Genomic DNA, 19,464 nt, shown 5'->3' with positions numbered 1-19,464 from the left:
ATAGAGTTGCCAGGAAAATCATCAGAGTCTGGGAGACAAAAAGGGTATATCCTACTCAACCTGTCCTTCACACTCCCAACAACACCTACAAAAATACAGGAACTTCCTGGCAAGCGGAACATACTAACTTGGAAAGCTATTTGGCAAAAGAAGAAGGCTAGAGTTAGATTTAAGAAATCTGATTCGACTTACCAGATGGAGTACTACATGATTAAACATTTGTTTGAATATGGTTAAAAGAATAGATAATTTTGGATATAAAGGGGCCCTATAGTAAGAGGGATAAGAGATATAAGTAGTATAGTATTTTTATAATATATAAAATATTAAAATACTGGGATGATGTATGTGAATGGAAAGTTTAGACATTTAAAGATAATTAAATTAGAGAGAATTATGACTGAGAAGAATGATTTGAATACCGAGAGGAAAATAAACTTAAATAAGAATTTTGAAAATAGGATATAGAGTGACTCAATAAGATGACTTTTATAAATATAATTGAAATATAAACCGCTCAGAAAAGATGTTATTTGTGGATGTTATAGGATATATAAGTAGTATGGTATCTTTATAATATATGAAATATGAAAATATTGGGATGGGGTATGTCAATGAAAAGTTTGGATATTTAGGTAATTAATTTTGAGAAAACTATGACTAATAAGAATAGTTTGAATACTGAGGGGAAATTAAGTTTAAATAAGAATTTTGAAAATAGGACACATAATGACCTAACAAGATGACTTTTACAAATATAATTAAAACATAAGTTAATTAGAAAAGATATTATATATGGATGTTATTGCTATCTGTACAAACACAAAAAATGTTTATATCCAACCTTGTATGTATTGAAAATATTATTATATTTATCTAATGTTGATGAAGGAGAATAATATTGGAAGAAGGGAAGATCAAGGAAACATACTATTAATTAATATATTGATCATGGAATTATAGAAATTAATTATTATTGTTTTTCAAATATATGAACGCAGACAACACATTGTTTACTAAGCACTAAATATTGTTATTGCAAAAAATCAATAAAAACTATTTAAAAAAAGAACTAATACCTCATTTGTAGCAATCTCTCCTCAGAATTAGGAATTATTAGGCACTTTGGACTGCTATGTCATCCATTTTTCAGTTGTGGCCAGTCTAACTTGAAATGAAGCATTAGATTGGCTGATGAAGTAGAGAACAAGGGTCAGGCAGAGCAAGAGAAAATCATCGGACCTGGGTATCTCCGAGACCGTCTTCTGCCGCAGATTACCTCCCATCGACCGGTACGCTCCCACAAAGTGGGCCTCCTCAGGGTGCTGTCGGCCAAACAGTGTCGGCTGGCGACCCCCAGGGGGAGGGCCTTCTCTGTGGGAGCCCCCACCCTGTGGAATGAACTTCCCCCAGAGATCCGGATTATTCCGGATCTCCCCTCCTTCCGCCGTGCCCTCAAGACATGGCTTTTCCATCAAGCGGGATTGGCCTAGGGGGGGATTGTATAGGGATTTTAATAGGGATTTNTAATAATAATAATAATAATAATAATAATAATAATAATAATAATAATAATAATAATAATAATAATAATAATAATAAACTAGCCTACCAGAGCTAATTGACTCTCCAGTTACTTTGCCATGCTTTCCTCTAAACTCTGGAGCCAGCAGGAAATCATTCCATATTAAATATACTTGCCCTACCACAATACAGACTTATTGTGCATCTGGAATTTATAACAATAACATCTAAATGCCTAGCATTTTCTTCTTCACAACTGGCAACAGTTTCAGTCAATGCAAGCAATTACTTTACAGAATGAAGGTGGATAGCCTGTGACAAAACTGTGATTTCTATTTATTATTTGTAATAATAATAGGTAACCCCCCAATAAGGCACTACCTTGATGTGGTTGTGGGGCTTGTGTGCTCTGAGCAAGATGAGAGCTATGCAAGACATTCAACTATGTTGAACAGGTTTCCTCAATGGAGCAGATGAAAAGTGTCTTTTTCATGAACAATGTGGTAAGACATCATTTACAGAAATCTGCACTGGATTAGTGTTTGCCCAGATCAGCAAAGACCACATTAGGTGTTGGGGTTCCTGGACATCTGGTGACAAATGGAGTACAGGGCTCAGGCTGAGCAACCAGGGCCAGCAGCTGCAAGACTACTGGAAGAAAAGGTTCCAAATGTACAATTGCCACATCATCTTTAACACCATCACACAACAACATCTGCCTATCCCAGGTCCTCGGAAAGGACTTGGTAAGTGGATACAAATGCCAAAACTGGCCAACTGTGAGGCCAACCATAATAAGTAATAATAGATAATAAAATTATTTCATTAAAATAAAATTATTTAGATCCACTGCATCTTTTTTAATAAACATTTTATTAATTTTCTAGTTTTACAGTCAAATACTTAATAAGCAATGTGTTGTCTGGGTCCATTAGTATTTCAGTGGTCTATATTAACTTCTCTGTTTTCCCCCCAAGCAATTAATTCACCGCTTTTCTTTTCCTGAGGGAATGGGGTGGAAATTCCCCTTCCCTCTCTAATCAGGGAGGGTGCTTTGGGCAATTTTTTCCAAGAAAATGTCTTAGAGTCATAAAGAGAGAATAAAGTATCACACAGTTTCATCCATGTTGCTGAAAAGTTGCTCATTGGTGCTTATTTTCTTCAGTTGTCAACATCTTCTAACTGGCTACATGAATGTAGCCAGTCTTTCCCCTGTCATTTTGGAGGGCTTCCTTGGATCAAACGGAAGGGCCATCACCCTCCCAAAATCAATGAGGATCCTCTCCTTGCTTGTCACCTCTATGGGGTGACTTTTGACCCTTTCCAGGGTCCCTAGTGGGGCAAAATCGAACACAAAAGATGGAGCCTCGTCTTCCTGCTCCCATTTCACCGCAACGTCAAACCAGAAGTCAGATCCATTGCATCTTTTATAACCCAAACAATTGACTTAATGCAATTCCAGATGTTTGTTTGCTTTAGTCTGAGACATGCAGCAAACCTATATTCCACTAATTATGCTTAATTTTATTGCTATTCTGATTTATAGAAATACATTCTATAACATTTTACAATTCTTGGATTCCTCCTCATATAATCTTCAACTTTAGTTTTGATATTACATTATTTAATATAAATATGCATTGCAGCCCAGAACTTTGAAGAACTTCATTTTTTTCTGATTTTGACAGAAATACTAATAGAATATTAAATAGTATCAGTAGTTGATATTATATGAAGAGTAATAGAGAATAAAGATTAATTTATTTATGCAATTTTGGGAGCATTTGTCCACATTTCAACTGACCATTTAGCACTGGCATTTGTCCTTTTTAATATATTTATTAGACAAGAAAGAGTAACAATCACATTGCTTGAATTTCTTTTCTAGTGCTTATAATTTCACTTTAGTAAATTTATTATTCCCCTCTTAGAAGTTCAGGTTCTTTTTAGGTTTCAATGTATCTAAAATAAGATTTTATGTTACTTAATAATCACCAACATTTTACATATTTCATGAATTATTAAAAATATCAATTTTAAAATTGATAGTCCTTTTTATGAATAGTATTTCTACAGAAGAAGGCAGTCATTAAACTCCTTCTATTTAATGAATGAATGTTGACCAGGCTTATTATTGTAAGTATCTATTGGTTTTCAAGATGTGTTGTAATATCTGTGGGAGCTTTGGACCTTTGTATTGGACTAAAGTTATCAGAATTCCCCAACAATCTATTTGAAGGCTCCTACTTTAGAGAAGACTACCTTAACTTTGAATACAAAAATCACAATCACAATCCACTCACTTCAAGAATTGCTAATTATTGCAACTATACTTTGTAGACTTAAACATAAATACATGGAATGAATTTCCACTGAATTCAATCAAATTTAAATTCAAATAGATCCAGATGTGATAAAATTGCACTGATATTGCTTGGCTAAACACACATACATATAAATATGTACATATCCATTCATTCACTATTATTTGTAACCTCAGGTTTACTAGTATTTAGCAATGTTACTAAGAAAGTAATGGTGTGAATCCAACAGCCACATAAAATTAATCATTGATAATGAATATATTATGATGGTAGCAATAATATTTGACATTACAGTTTCATTCTAGTAATAAAAGACTTTTATTCCAGTAAAATATATTTTTTATTCTAACAAGGAAACTTTATGCAAAAGTAGGTTGCTTTATCTGTGTTGTTCTGATTTCTTTTCTATATATGTCTCTTTTCCACACATAGCTCATTTTATTATCTAATTAACATAAACTGAATTCTTTATAGTTAATTGTTACAGGATAATAAATATTTATGCATTATGATGCATTGCACAATCGGCCAAATGTTTAGACTGGATTTGGCTTTTTTATCCACCTATTGGATCCTCCCCCAACGACCTGTGATAGGCAGATGTTATTATTTAATAATACTAAAGGTATTCTCACAGGATGTAAGCTATTCCAAATAAAGCTGCCTTTTAGGAAATGAGCATCCTTCTTCTGTTTGCAAATGCCCCAGAAGCATCTGTGGACACATTGTTAAGCTGGGCCTTGGCATGATCCTTCACGGCTATTGTGTTTTTAGTTTACTGTTAACTTAAATGAAAAATGAATTGCTTAGGACACTCTTTCTATGAAGTCTTATAAACAGTGTAAATTTTTGTATGTCTAATGTGCCCATGCAGATGTTGCAACAACCTATCCTGACAAGAAATCCATCTTGATGTATGTGACATCACTTTTCCAAGTCCTGCCCCAGAAGGTTACTCTAGAAGCCATCCATGAAGTTGAAACATTGCCACAGGAAGTAAAGCACATTAGAGAACAACAAATCCAATTACATCCACAACGGTTTTCTCAACAGGTGAGTTGTATGATTTTTCCCCCTGTTATTTGAGACTAGTGAACAGTAAATTCCTGCAGAGTTATTTGTATGCTTGTCTTTTGTTTATTTAAGTGGTAAAGAGACTCCAGTTATGAAACAGTGAAGCTACTGAACTTCCCTGTAGTTATCAAAATCTGTCATTTAACAATTTACAAGGATTATTACTGAACATTTCTATTTGGGTAGAAATGTTAAGGTATTGGGAACAGCTGGTGAAATTCGTATTATTTTTATCCAGGTATTGATCACTTTATCCCACAAGCTGAAATATTTTAGACCTACCCTTAAATTATTTTTAATTATAGTTCTTCTTTTTCAACCTGGAAAAGGTTGCCTTTCATTGATTTCAGATCTTATTTTCATGGATTATATTTTAACAGCTATGCATATTAAAAGTTGCTGTTTTCAAAATGTAGATTTTTGTTATTTCTGTGTTTCACATGATATATGTTAAGCTGGAATAACATGCACACATTTATTTAAAAAATCTGAAACAGTATGGTAAATGTCAAGACACTTACTTTGATATTATTAAGACTTTGCCGACCCAAAGTTTTCAGGATTATAATAACTTACTAAAAGCTACTTATTTTTTTTTAATTGCTTAATGTTATTTCATTGTCTATTTGATTGTTTCATTTAACAATATGCATATATGAAAAAGCATGAATAATTGGAAACTATTCATCAGTAGATCTACTAGGGAAGTAATCCTATATTAATTATTTAATATGTTCAGGTCATGTTTGTATCAGTTAGCATAATTTTTCATTTCCCTAGCTATTAGCCAGATCTAATAGCTACTGGGTCCTATTGTGTGTTTCAGAGCAGCTTCTTTCTATAATTTTATGTTCTGATGATAATATGAACTTAAAAAGTAGCAGAAGCTGAATAATTAAAGAAAGATTCAAATCAAGCATCACAGGACATATTGTGGTTGAACATTAAAAATTAATATACAAAGTTTTTCTGTTAAAATATTTCTTCAAGAAAAACTCCCTACCAATGAATACTTCATGGCCATTGGGTATCTTTCCATACCCAAAAGAAGATATTACATGAGACTGTCTAGGCCTTTTGTGAAAATAAAATCTTTTCCAACAGCAGTCAGTTGTGGTCTCAGTTGTTTAGAACAGAGTTTCCCCAACCTTTTTGGCTTTGTGGACCAGTGTGGGGGAGAAAGGCGATGGTTCTGCGCAAATGGAGCACACTGCTCACCCGCTGTTCACACAAGTGGGGATGTGTGCATGCATGCATGTGCTCACCTGCCACTTCTGCAGCCCAGTTCCAAACAGCTCAAGGCCCAGAGGTGGGCCATGGCCCAGGGATTGGGGACCCCTGGTTTAGAAAATGAAAACGTTTAAACTAGTATTTATAGTAGACAAAACTCACAACAAAATTAGCTAATCTCATTGAGAATTTATTGTATTTAATTTGGTTTTTCATGGTTTGTTACTCACAACCATCTCAGTTTAACACTGTAGTTTGCATACTTTCAGAAGTTATTTTGTTTTAGTGATGCTTATTATGTCTTTTTAAAAACAAACCTTAGAAAAGACTGAAGAAGTTCCAGGATTTCTGCAAGGTCATTCCCCACTCCCCACAAAGGTTTATAAAGGAAAATGTCATATTGAAACAAAGACCTCTTTTATTTTGTATGATTACTCATCCTTGTGCCTGTAGTTCAAACGATAAAAAAGAGAGATGAGTACATGAAGTTCTTCCATTCTGACTGTGATAATATCTCTTTGTAATTGTTATTGTTTTAATATAAATATATTCACAGACTATTTCTTGGTTTTGAAAGTAGTCATGTTATCTCAGGTTTAGATTTCTATACTAATTCCCAAATAACTTCTTTCTTTGGCGGGGTATGCCATTACAAGTAAATTTCAATCCTAGTGAGTCTAACCATTCTTACAGTTATATTGAGTGATGTAATTAGAAGTTCTGGCGCCTTCAGATATTAATTACAGTTACTACAGCCTTTATGGGCCACCGGACCATTTTACACCTTTGCAGAGAACTGAATATATTTATTCAGAACCTTTCTGGGTTCATGTCCTTTTGCTTTAAGTGCATTTAATCACAGAGATCTTTATTGATGATAGGCTTCATAGTGGGGATAATTACAGGTACTTCAAATATTTTTTTCTATTTCTCATTAAACATATATTTGCTGTTTAATCCTTGAGCATTTCTTGAAGTAAGATGGCTGCTGACATTCTCCCCTGAAATATACTACATTTCATCCATTTTGTTACCCACATTCATCCATGTATGTCTGCTTTTCTTCCTAATTTCTTCTCCTTAGATCAAAGTCAGTGTAGCACAGGGCCATGTGTGCACCCCTTCACCTAAGCCTCGTTTCAAAAGCTATGCGTACACACAAACTGCTTATGTCATGTCCCCTGACCAAAAAGGGAGGATGTTCCCTCCACAGGTCTGTCAATACTATTTTTTGTTGTGAATAACAAACTCTTCTTCTAATACGCCTGTGCTTGCTGTGGGAAATAAATGCACCCTTTTTGCTTTTGTCCATTTTAATTTTCAGTGGTATTCTTGTTAGGGTTTTTTGTGTTATTTGGGTCAGCCAACTCTTTTTTCTATAAGGCTCGCCTTTTCTAGTTACACCTTCTTTTTTACATTAGATAGTTATTGTAAAAATATTAAAAGCCTCAATAAAAGATTAAGTTTTAAAGACATAAATCCAATCCTTAATTCTTTTATATCATAAATCTATATTCAAAGATATAAATAACAACTATGAACATTGAGGAGATGTTTTTCTTCAGTTTCCTAAACATTTCTCTTTGCCTTTTTGAATCAGTGCAGAAATGAAAGAAATGTCATACATTATATGAGGTTGCATTTCTTGAATCTTAGACATCAGGTCAATAAATATTTATTCTGTATTAACAGATATTTCTCTCTTGCTCTTCATATTGCATATAGTTTTTTTAAAAGGGATAATTACTTAAACAAGTGTAACATCAGACAATTTTGCATACCCCTACCAAGGATAGCTTTAGAGACAGACTGAAAACAGAAATTGTGGTAGCTGTATTTAGAACTCAGTAATTTTAATTTGACAACCACTTTGGCGTAGTGGAAAGCATCAAGCTGGAAGCCAGAAGACTGTGAGTTCTAGTCCCACCTTGGGCACAAAGCCAGCTGGGTGACCTTGGACTAGACATTTTCTCTCAGCCCAAGAAAGAAAGCAAACCACTTCTGGAAAGCCTTGCCAGGAAATCTGCAGGCAGGCAGTCTCCCAGAATCGGACACAATTGAAAAGGAAAAAAAATATCACAATATGACTACTAAAGCAAATAACTGCAGAATAACTCATATGTCTGCATACATCTATCATTATTATTTACCTTCTGTATTCTTTATTTTTGATTGTTAGATACCTTCAATTAGTGACAGAAATGACAGATCTGCTTTGCCTCTATTGCCCTACCCACAGCCATATTAACCCCTATAGCTGTATTAAATATAGTTTCTGCTACTTATTATCAAGGTTAATATTTCCCCATTTTGGAGCAAATTTACATTATTCTATTTCTTTTTTATTGTATTTTGAAACAAATATCTCTGTATGATGTGTAGTAAAATTCATTTACGACATCCATCTTTTCTCCTGAATACCTTAAAAGCTGAGTTTGATAGAAACCTAGTAACTGCTCTAGTAACTGCCCTAGTAACTGCCTTATTTCCTGAATGGACAATTTCATTCAATGAATCTGCCTGGAGATCTCTTATCTGTGACATGCCTCAAGGATCTCTATTTCCTTCATTTCTTTTTAACATCTATTGTACATGAAGGCAGATCATCCATTAGCATTAGGCTTCATGTTAACAGTATGGTGATATTATCTAGTTATACATATCATCCCAAAAAAAAACAGCTTACAATATTGGTGTTAGCCCTCCAAGGTAGTCTAGAAAGAAGCACAACAATTAATACTAGCTTTATCTTTACTATNTTTACTATAAGGTTAAAGTAACAGTAACAGAATCTTGCCCTATTGCAAGTATTTCTCCCCATCTTTCCATTTACTCTTTGGAAAAATAGGAAGCCTCCCCTCTGAAAGACTTCCCATGCCCCCTTTGCATGAGATGTCTTTTCCATCATGGTTGTCTAATTGTGACTCTTCCTCTTGTCTCCCAAGAACATTGCCACATACCATTAGATATGTGGTGGGAGTTCTGCTTGGTGATGGAAGGTTGTAATCATCTGTATAGGGAACAAAAGCCTCTAACTGAATTCTTTCAACACAAAGTAATTTTGGGATTGTGAATTGGACAGGTATACAGAATTCAGCATCTAACTTTGAATAGAGTTATAGTCTTCTGATCAAAGATGGTTCACAATGTGGGGGTTCTACTAAATTCAACATTCCTACTTTAGGTGTAAGTAGCAGCTATGACAGTCTTTCAGTAGCTACTTTTTATATGTTAATTGTAATCATTCCTGGACTAAGAATTTTTGTTCACATTCACTTATATACTCTAGATATTTGGATCACTGCATCACATTCATGACACCAGATATTGATTGGTATCTCATTATTTTTGGTAACATCAAAGTAACAGAATAACAGAGTTGGAAGAAACTTTGGAGGTCTTCTAGTCCAACCCTCTTCTCAAGCAGGAGACCCTATACCCGTGATGGCGAACCTATGGCACGGGTGCCACAAGTGGCATGCAGAGCCCTCTATGTGGGCACGCATGCCGGCCCCCCAGTCCTAGGCCTTCAGCTGGGTTTTATAAAACCTTTTCCCTTTAGTCCTCCACCACCGTGTGGGAAAAAAAAGGTTCAATCAATTTCAGCTTCTCGAAGGAAAAAAAAAGATCTCGCAGTTGGAATTGATTGATTGAACTTTTTAGTCCCACCCAGTCTGCCGTTACCACCGTAGCCACACACAGTCAATTGGCCACACCCACCCAATGGGCCACACCCACCTGGCACCCGACGATACATAAGTTGGTTTTGGGTTTCAGTTTGGGCACTCGGTCTCTAAAAGGTTCGCCATCACTGCCCTATACCATTTCAGACAGGTGGTTCTCCAGTCATTTCTTAAAAACCTCCACTGATGAAGCACCTACAACTTCTGAATACAAGCTACCCATAGGAAGTTTCTCCTTAATTCCAGGTTGCTTCTCTCCTTGATTAGTTTCTATTTATTGTTTCTTGTCTTGCCTTCTGGTGCTTTGGAAAATAGCTTGACCCCCTCTTCTTTGTGGCAGCTGCTCAAATATTGAAACATTGCTATCAGGAACTGCATTGTCTGCCAGTTGGCGTCTGCATTTAATTCAAGGTGCTAGTTTTCACCTTTAGATCTGATTAGCTAAGGGAGCACCTTCTTTTGAATTTATCCAATCAAACCAAGTAAGGCTAGGTCCCACCAGGGCCATCCCTATAGGAAGCCAGTAATGAGCACTAGAAGTATGCATTTTCAATAGCCATCCCATTCTTTTAAGCTCTCTCTTCGCAAAGATTCACACACCTTTTTTCTTCTTTGAGTTCAAGAAAATGATAAATGTGTCCATCTGGTAGAGCAGGAAGCTGTGTTATAATTGAAGGTGGATGTGTAGGTGCATGGCATTTCTATGTTTGGTTCTTATAATTACTGATTTTTGTCATTTTTTAAATATGTATTTGAGTTCTTGGGTATTGTTTTATGTTTATGCGCTTAGCTTGCCAAAGCTTTCAGGAATTGGTGGCATACTAGCCCAGCAAATAACTTAAATAACTAATCATTTTTATCACATGACTGTGGGAGCACTACAATGGCCATCACTTCAGGGACCAGTGCTAAATCATTTTTTTCAACACTGTTCTAACTTGGAAGAGTCGCTGAACAAATGGTTATAAATCAAGACCTATCTGTATAATAATTGAGGAGGTATGGGGGGGAGCTGAAAGAATAACAGAAAATGGATGCAATGCAAAGCAACTGATAACAGGTTTATGTGATGTGTTTAATTAACAGAAAAGTGCTCCCAGAAGGATATTTTACCACAGTATTTGAAAAAGGGTTTTGTAGGGAAATTGGAGAAGGAGTGTGCTAGAACTAGGTATACATTTTTTAAAAAATGAATTGTATCCTGCTGGTAGTTTAAAACTATCTTGCTTCTTCTTTAAATTCTAATTATTTGATATTCATTCCCCCAAATTAATATAGAAAACAGGAATGCCTCCTGATCAAATAGGGTCATTTTCAGCTCTGAAACTGTAATTATTATTCATTATATACATTCTTTCATCGAAAACTACTAGCATTTAATAGCAAGTTTCTCTGGATAATATTAAGGGGTACAAAAGTACTCTGTATTATAGAAATAGTTTTAGAAGAATTAAAAGAGTAATACATTATTCTACAGGGTGGAATAGTGCAAAGGAAATTTGGTTTTGGGGACGAGAGCTATTTGGAAAAGTATATATTTAATTTAAAATAATTGAAATTTATCTTTAAAAATTGTACCCTTATTATACTAGTAAGAGTTTATAATTACTATTGTGTATATTGATGATTCTACGATTATTCTTTACTGGGGAAGGAAAGTATCTGAGGAACAAAATCAAGCCATAGAAAAGCTATTTGTTTTATTCTATATTCTGTATATATTATGCTTTGTAAAAGAAACTGGTTGCCGGTGGCCTTCCGGGTGCGCTTCAAGGTGTTGGTTATCATCTTTAAAGCGCTCCATGGCATCGGACCTGGATATCTCCGAGACCGCCTTCTGCCGCAGGTTACCTCCCATCGGCCGGTACGCTCCCACAGAGTGGGTCTCCTCAGGGTGCCGTCAGCCAGACAGTGCCGGCTGGCGACCCCCAGGGGGAGNAATTTTAGCGGGGTTTTTTAAGGGCAATTTTAAGGGTAATTTTAATGATTGGCCTTCTTAAATATTTCCTTTTAATTCGGTTTTTAATATAGATATTATTGTATTATTGTATTGTGATTTTTATGAGGCTGTTAGCCGCCCTGAGTCCTATGAGGAGAAGGGCGGGGTACAAATTAAATTATTATTATTATTATTATTAAACATTAAGACAAAATGCACTTCAATGAATTAATGTCAATATAACTTCTTTACACATAAGACTTCAAAGTATATCAAAACTTTTTGACGATCTGCCATGCCTATTTATCTATAAAGTCAATTATTTAAGTAACATTGAATGATTTTTTTTATCCTTGAACAATGGATAATAGGCCAATATTAGCAGTGTATTTTATTCCATTTAAAAGCAAAATTATCAAAAAAAAAGTCTGTATACGCAGAAAATTTATTTTAAAAGAGACAGGGCTACTACTAAACATCTCGCTTTTGACCCATATCAGTTCACATTTATTATGTAACCTATAATAAGGGAAATCAAGAGGAACTCCAGATAAGTTTAAAATAACTTGACAAACTTGTTTATAGAAGTTGCAAATTTACCTGAAATGTGTACATTTTTGGTACCTGAAATTGAAAAAGAAAAAAAAATACGTAAACATTACAACTTGTAGATATATGATAGATAGATAGATAGATAGATAGATAGATAGATAGATAGATAGATAGATAGATATGTGCCTGCAGAAACGAGCCTAATACATATTTGCCATTAATTTATTTTTGCCAATTTATCCCACTTTTTAAAAAATAGACATCTGGCTTCTGGTTATGCTATTGGGAATACAATAAGTGTCCTTATGTTCTCCATCAGATGTCCATTCACTCTGCCATCTGCACTTTCAAACAAGGATGTGTTAATGATTGACTTCACTAGGCCCTTGAGCTTTACATCAGTTCTGTTGAGAATTAAAAACAAAACATGTCAAAATGTATATTCCAAATGCAAACCATTACAGAATCCTACATATATGTATTTCTTCACAGATATCATTTATTGATTCTCTTGTTTCCTGTAAATGAATTTCCCAAACTAAATTCTGTGCCAGTCAGTTTATATATCCTTAATATAAGATGTTGTTAAAAGAAGTGTGTTTCTAGTTTGGACATCTATAACTAAGATTCTCTGCAAAGATCTCTTGACTAGGAAGGAGGAAAGGAACTTTTTTTTTTCTTCTGCAAGGAAAACATTTGGCCTAGTTTGTCATAGGCTTTTCCCTCTGTGAGGGAAATGTAGGATTCCCCTAATTATCTATATAAATAAAAATGTAAATGTTTGTTTGTTCAAAATCTTAAATCTCCGAAAGTTCTTCACCGATTGCTTTGAAATTTTGACACAACGTTGCATTCGAATACGCACGTGTTTTTATATACCTATATTATATAGATGTCACACCTGTGACAGGTAAAAACATGCTTTTTTGAAAAACAGCACCATCTATTGGACGTAAAAGCAACACACGCTTTTACCACACTGAGCCACAGCAACGCGTGGCCGGATACAGCTAGTTTAAAAATAAAATATGCAGAAAATAAAGTCAACCTTCCTTAGTACAATTCTCTCCATCTCTCTCATAAAAATGTTCATATTTTATCTTGTGTAAAAAATTGTGATGTAAATAAAACAAAGACAAAAATGGTGATGAAGCTCCACATTCCTAATAAAAGCAGAGAAGTGTCCCTGCCAAATTGGTTAGTTTTATGTTTGCCATTTACTAGGTATACTTTGCAAGGAGAGACAGATATATTCAAGTGCAAGAAAAAAATTACTGCTGTTGTCTTTAAAAGACAAGCATGATCTTGGTATAACAATATTAATGTAGAAATGTCATTGTTTTAAATTCCTAATTTATTTGAACTCTAATTTAATACCTGGCAAAGATAATGTTATAGATTATATTGAAATGTAAAAAAGGAGGAATTATTTTAACTTACAATTGTACTTTTATAAATATTTACAATGTTTATATGCATTAATGTAGCCTTGCATGCAGTTATAATGTAACTGAGTGTAAAAACTGAGCTCTCCACAATTCATAAAATAATGTTTTATTTTTAATAACACATACCTGTAACTAAAGCTGTGCATGTAGAATGTCTGATTACTCTTTTCTGTTAGTATTTATCAGATGGCTTTGTACCCAATGCCAATTCCAATGCCTTTGTTAAAAAATAATAATAAAAATCTGTATATTGCACCAGATTTTAGCTGAAACTGATGCCATAGGAAGTATTAAATATTAAATTGACTACATTTTATTTATTAATTCAGAAGAAAGTTTTTCAATACAATACTAGTGAATTGTTCCTTCAATACATTATTTATTTATCAGCGTTTCGAAAGTCAAGAACAGAAGTTATTTGCAACTTCACCCAGGAGTTCAGAAAGAGACCTAGAAAGCTACCAAACTGCATTAGAAGAAGTCCTCTCGTGGCTTCTCTCTGCTGAGGATTCATTGCAAGCACAAGGAGAGATCTCCACTGACGTAGAGGAAGTTAAAGAGCAGTTTCACACACATGAGGTATGAATGAACAATGTCTATTTCAATAACACAAAAACGTTACCATATGCTAATTGTTTTTCTATGGTTACAGTATATGACACTAAAGATGCAAAATTTGAATGATATTTTTATTTCATTGGTTTCCTTTTTACAAAACACTTGAATCACATTGTTAATTTCTAAAAATTGGTTTATTCAATAAAAATTGGAATTTTAAAGTAATCTGTAAAATCTCTAAATGAGTACTTTGTTTTCTGTTGGTAATCGTTGTTATAATGATTTTCCAAGGGTTTTATGATGGAATTAACTGCTCACCAAGGACGTGTTGGTGATGTTTTGCAAGTAGGCAGCCAACTTTTGGGAACATTTGGAAAGCTTTCAGAAGATGAAGAAAATGAAATACAAGAACAAATGAATCTTCTAAATTCACGCTGGGAAAATCTCAGAGTCACAAGCATGGAAAAACAGAACAAGTACGTGAATATAAATTTGGATAATCAATTTTGTACTGAGTGAAATTATTGTTATAGCATGGCATATCAAAATAATATTGTATGAACTTTTCTTTTTTTAATACAAATGTATGAATATCAAACCTTATTCTTTTTTTTCAAAAATGAAACTAATATGAAAGTTGCCTTTTAATAATTTGGTAAAATTACCTGGTGAATTTCCTTTGCCAACTTTTGAATCAAAATTTATTTCCTAGAATATTTTTTATATACTGAGAGGGTAAAGCTTTAACAATTTCATTACTCCATTAATTAATTGTTTTATAATAGGCTATCTAATATACAACAAACAATATAAATACTACAAATATATTGTATTTCACCCAAATTATGTTCACGCCAGCATTGTTCTTTGAATGTAGTTAATTAACATAGGAATTGTTTTAACAATAGCCCATTGTAATGCCAGGTCTCCTGTCAACAGATACACACAGAGAGAGACACAGAGAGGGGGGGGAGGGGAGAGAGAGAGAAATATGGCATTGGTTACTCTTTGTTTGTAGTAAGGCTTCCATTAGAAGTGTTTATTTGTTGATTTCTTTTTATAAATAAGGACATCTGGGAATTAAGACTTATTATTGCATTTAAAAATTGCATTTAATTTTTTTATTAAAGTATATCTATTACATCTTGTTCAGGAATGTTATATTCATTTTATAATAAAAAGGAACAAGATTAATTATACAAAAATATACCTAGAAACTTACCATCTTTCTTTAGACCATTATTGATGTGCTTGTATACTATCTTGCAGGAGGGTATAAAGTGATTTATAACACATCTTTTTTCCACATTCAAAATAGCTGGCTACATGCTGCTTCTTAAGAGGGAGGGCTGGGGGATCTTTAATTTATCTACTGCTAAATCTAATCAAAGTGATATCCATTATCACATCTTGTCCTTGATAATTCAATAAATTAATTGCATTATTTTTTGAGAATTCTAGTGAAAAGAATTGGAACCAATGTATTAGAGTCTATGAAATTATTCTGTTACTAAACTGTTTTATTCTTAACTAAATCTCCTCTCTCTTTCTCATTCTTTCCCTCTATGAGAGTTAGCATGGAATAGCATATTCTTCTTCTTCTTTTTCTTGTGCCATATCCGTTATCGGACGTTGGCAATCATGTTGGCAATCCTGTTTTTATCAGCAGCCGCACAAAAAAGTGCTGCTGAGTTTTGTCCAAACCAGTCCCTTAGATTTTGAAGCCACGATGTTCTTCTTCTGCCTGGACCTCATTTGCCTTCAATCTTTCCCTGGAGGATTAAGTGGAGTATGCCGTATATTTCTGGGTGGGAATAGCATATAAGGTGCTAGTTTTAGTCCTTCTGTAGACATTGAATCCAACTGGATGACATTGGGCCAGTCATTCTCCCTTAGCCCCAAAACCAAGCTGGTTGAAAAATAATACCTTGTCTTATATGCATTGATGTAACACACACAATATGTAATGCAAAGAGCAAACCCTGAAAACAGCAATAATAAATACTAAAATGAGATGGATACATGTTTATGTGTGTGTGTATGCATATATGCATATCATCATCATCATCGTCGTCATCATCATCATCATCATCATCATCATCATCATCATCATCATCATTTTAGCTATTGTCTATCCACTGCAGGATGAAGGCTTCTTCCACATTTCCAATCAACACGGTCCTGAGCTTTTTTTTGCCAATTGGGCCCTTTCTGACAAATAAGTTGGAAAAAATAATGATGTTATAAATATAGTGTAAAATAGGTTTTTATATTCATTCTGGGTCTTTGTCATCTTTTTCCTTTCTTTTAAGATGGAACAATTATGGTAACTTTTTTAAAAAGACAGTGGTTTAGATTTTACACAAAGTTTTGACTTTTCTCAAGTCTTTTTATATATCCCTCTCTCATTCTTGCAACGTTTGCATCCAAATGCTATAGAAAGTTAAAAGACTTCATTCTATGATGCAGGACACTATCTTCTTCCTCTTATGTATTCCATCTATATTTGAAGACCCTTTCTTTTCTTTTAATTATTTATATTACATATAAGGATATATATATCCTTAATAACATTAAAAATGCGAATCCTGGGTATACACATATCAATAAAAATATCAAAAAAACGAACACCAGGATAAAAATAAACAAGACCGTTTAATCTAAACAAGCCTGTAAGTAAAAGAGTTACTGAGCTTTCGTTGACCAGACTGCCGACTTCATCAGAGTTGGAATGCTAGGTGATTAGGGAGCCTGCCTATATAGCTGCCTGTCTCTGCGCCCGGCTTCTCAAGCGCGTCATCGGCCCATTGATTGTGTTAATCTGCAACGTGCTAAGTTGATTCGCATCCGGCAGCCTGTTGGTGGACCCGATAGTTGTGTTCAGATCCTCCATTGCTTTTCTAGTGTGCGTGCGGGTGCCTGGGGGGCAGCTGTCAATATTGCCCCCAACAATCTGGATCCTCATTTTACCAACCTAGGAAGGATGGAAAGCTGAGTCAATCTTGAGCCGGTCAGGATGGAACTGCTGGAAGTCAGCAGTGAGTTAGATTGCAATACTATATATATATATACCTTCGTGCTAAATTTTGGAGTAAATATAACAGTACATTATTTTGACTGAATTATAATTATTTTGACTAAAAAGCATCTTAGAGAAATAAGAAATAAGAATACATAATATATGTTGGGCTTCCTGAGCTCAGGACCCATCTGGCATTTCCAGCCACTGATTTTTATAGCTTGAATAGAGTACTAGGCTCTGACTCAGCAGACGTCTCTCAGATATTGTATTTGGTGCAGCTATATAAGAATCTTTATTGTGATTGCCCTCACAATGAGGGATGAAATTCACTGTTATACTCATTGCTATTTAAATCTATTGCTTATTCCTCCAGGCTTTCTCACAGTTTAAAGGATTCTTTGCCCTGTGCTTCATGGTTTTATAGCTGAGCAGTTATTGTTTGCTGACATCTCTGCCCTGAGAACATCTGGCTCTTGACTTATCTGTGACCCTCATTAGAAGAATCTCTAAGGGCAAATGATGCCACATACGCCACAATGTTGCATTCAAAGTCACAGCTTAAGGCTATCCCTATTTTAAGGTCACTCTTTTATACTCACAAAATAATGATAATAACATGGTTTCCAAAAGTGTGAACAGTTAAATTCCCAGTAATATTTTCTGACAGAAGAGAAAACAGTCTATAACTTCAATAATCTATATATTTGCAAATAGTAGGAATAGGGAAGTATGAAGATGCACTATAATGTAGCTTTGTTTAATCTATTTTACATTTCTAATAAAATTCTCTCAGAACTGGATGAAAATGTTTTACTCCGGAGTTTTAACTGAATGATATCACAACTGCTGAACTGCTAGGAAATTATTTCTTAGCAAATCAGTAGCAACAGAGCATAACCTGTGGAGCTAAATCTTCAAGCAGTATTAGACTATAACACCAACTGCCTTTACTAGCATAGGAAGCTGCTTTCAGGAAAATAAACCTAGGGATGTTAGCTGAAGCAATGAAATGGGCCTATACAAGGAAATACGTTAGAGATTCAGAAAAAAATAACTTATGTTACTAATTATGTTTTCATCAAATGACAGGCCCATGGTTCCTTCAAAAACCCACATTGTTCACCTCAAGAGAGAAATCAGAATTAAAGGGGGTTGGTGTTTTTCTGTTTATGTTGGTTTGTATTGTATCTTAACCATTTTTATCTGTGAAATAGTATAGAATGATCAAATGTCTTTTGTAGGATCCATGGGGGGGAAGGTATTGAACCAATCCAAATAGCTGACCAACTCATCAGAATTATACAATGCTACTTTATTGTTGCAAAATGTGCAAGATGCCTGAATATTTAGCACATCATTGATGTTTTATTCCCCATTCACACTCACATAACATACAGCTAAGATACCAGTTTAGCATACCTGTATGGCTGAAGGTAAAAGACTGTTTTAAAGAAGTACACACATTGACTTAATGTTATTTCTCTCTAGCTCTAATCAGCCCCAGGTGTTGACTTTTCAGTATTCTGTTTTATACTTCCTATGCCTGGCAAGATGCCATTCCTGGATTGATTCTTCAGCCTTACATTTATGAGAATGATGACTGAAATGAGTCCTTGTTATAAGAATCTGAAAATTGTCTTGCCAGATTTCTAATTAGCATCACTGTCTTACAGCAGAATGATATCTCATAGTGCCATTCTGTTCATTTATATTCCCAGCCATGTTTAGATCTCTTACCTAGCCTTGGCACTTATCCAGTTATTTTGACCTTATTTTTGTTATTCATAGCTGCTGTTAGGATCCTTTTTGGAGTGTTCCTATGTTTCTCCAGTCTTCCTTTTCAAAAATCACCAATCTTTTGTTTATGCATTAGAATGACTGCCTATAACTTAAGTGCCATAGTTGGCATAATTTGCCAAATCTACATGTGCACATTCACCAAAATTCTGAACAAATGAAAAATTAATATAATAATACCGTATATACTCGAGTATAAGTCGACCCGAGTATAAGCCGAGGGACCGATTTTCCCACAGAGAACTGGGAAAAATTGGTGACCCGCGCATAAGCCGAGGGGGCATTTTGGCTGTTCCTCCCTGGCCGCCGCCCC

At 34.6% G+C, this 19,464-nt stretch overlaps 1 protein-coding gene across 1 annotated transcript in view; it reads left to right on the top strand.

Moving 5' to 3' along the window:
• The window catches only part of LOC107283359 (dystrophin), a 336,632-nt gene that overhangs the window by 182,905 nt on the left and 134,263 nt on the right, over positions 1 to 19,464 (top strand). The window contains exons 8-11 of the mRNA XM_029283193.1: positions 4,723 to 4,901; positions 7,237 to 7,365; positions 14,165 to 14,353; positions 14,624 to 14,808. Coding sequence (XP_029139026.1) covers positions 4,723 to 4,901; positions 7,237 to 7,365; positions 14,165 to 14,353; positions 14,624 to 14,808 — 682 coding nt within the window. The remainder of the gene's footprint in view (positions 1 to 4,722; positions 4,902 to 7,236; positions 7,366 to 14,164; positions 14,354 to 14,623; positions 14,809 to 19,464) is intronic.

This window comes from Protobothrops mucrosquamatus, unplaced genomic scaffold (assembly GCF_001527695.2).
Source record: "Protobothrops mucrosquamatus isolate PMUCROS unplaced genomic scaffold, P.Mucros_1.0 scaffold34, whole genome shotgun sequence".
Taxonomy (NCBI): Eukaryota; Metazoa; Chordata; class Lepidosauria; order Squamata; family Viperidae; genus Protobothrops; species Protobothrops mucrosquamatus.
Note: the sequence above shows the minus strand (reverse complement) of the source record. Positions and strands in the feature narration are given on the sequence as shown.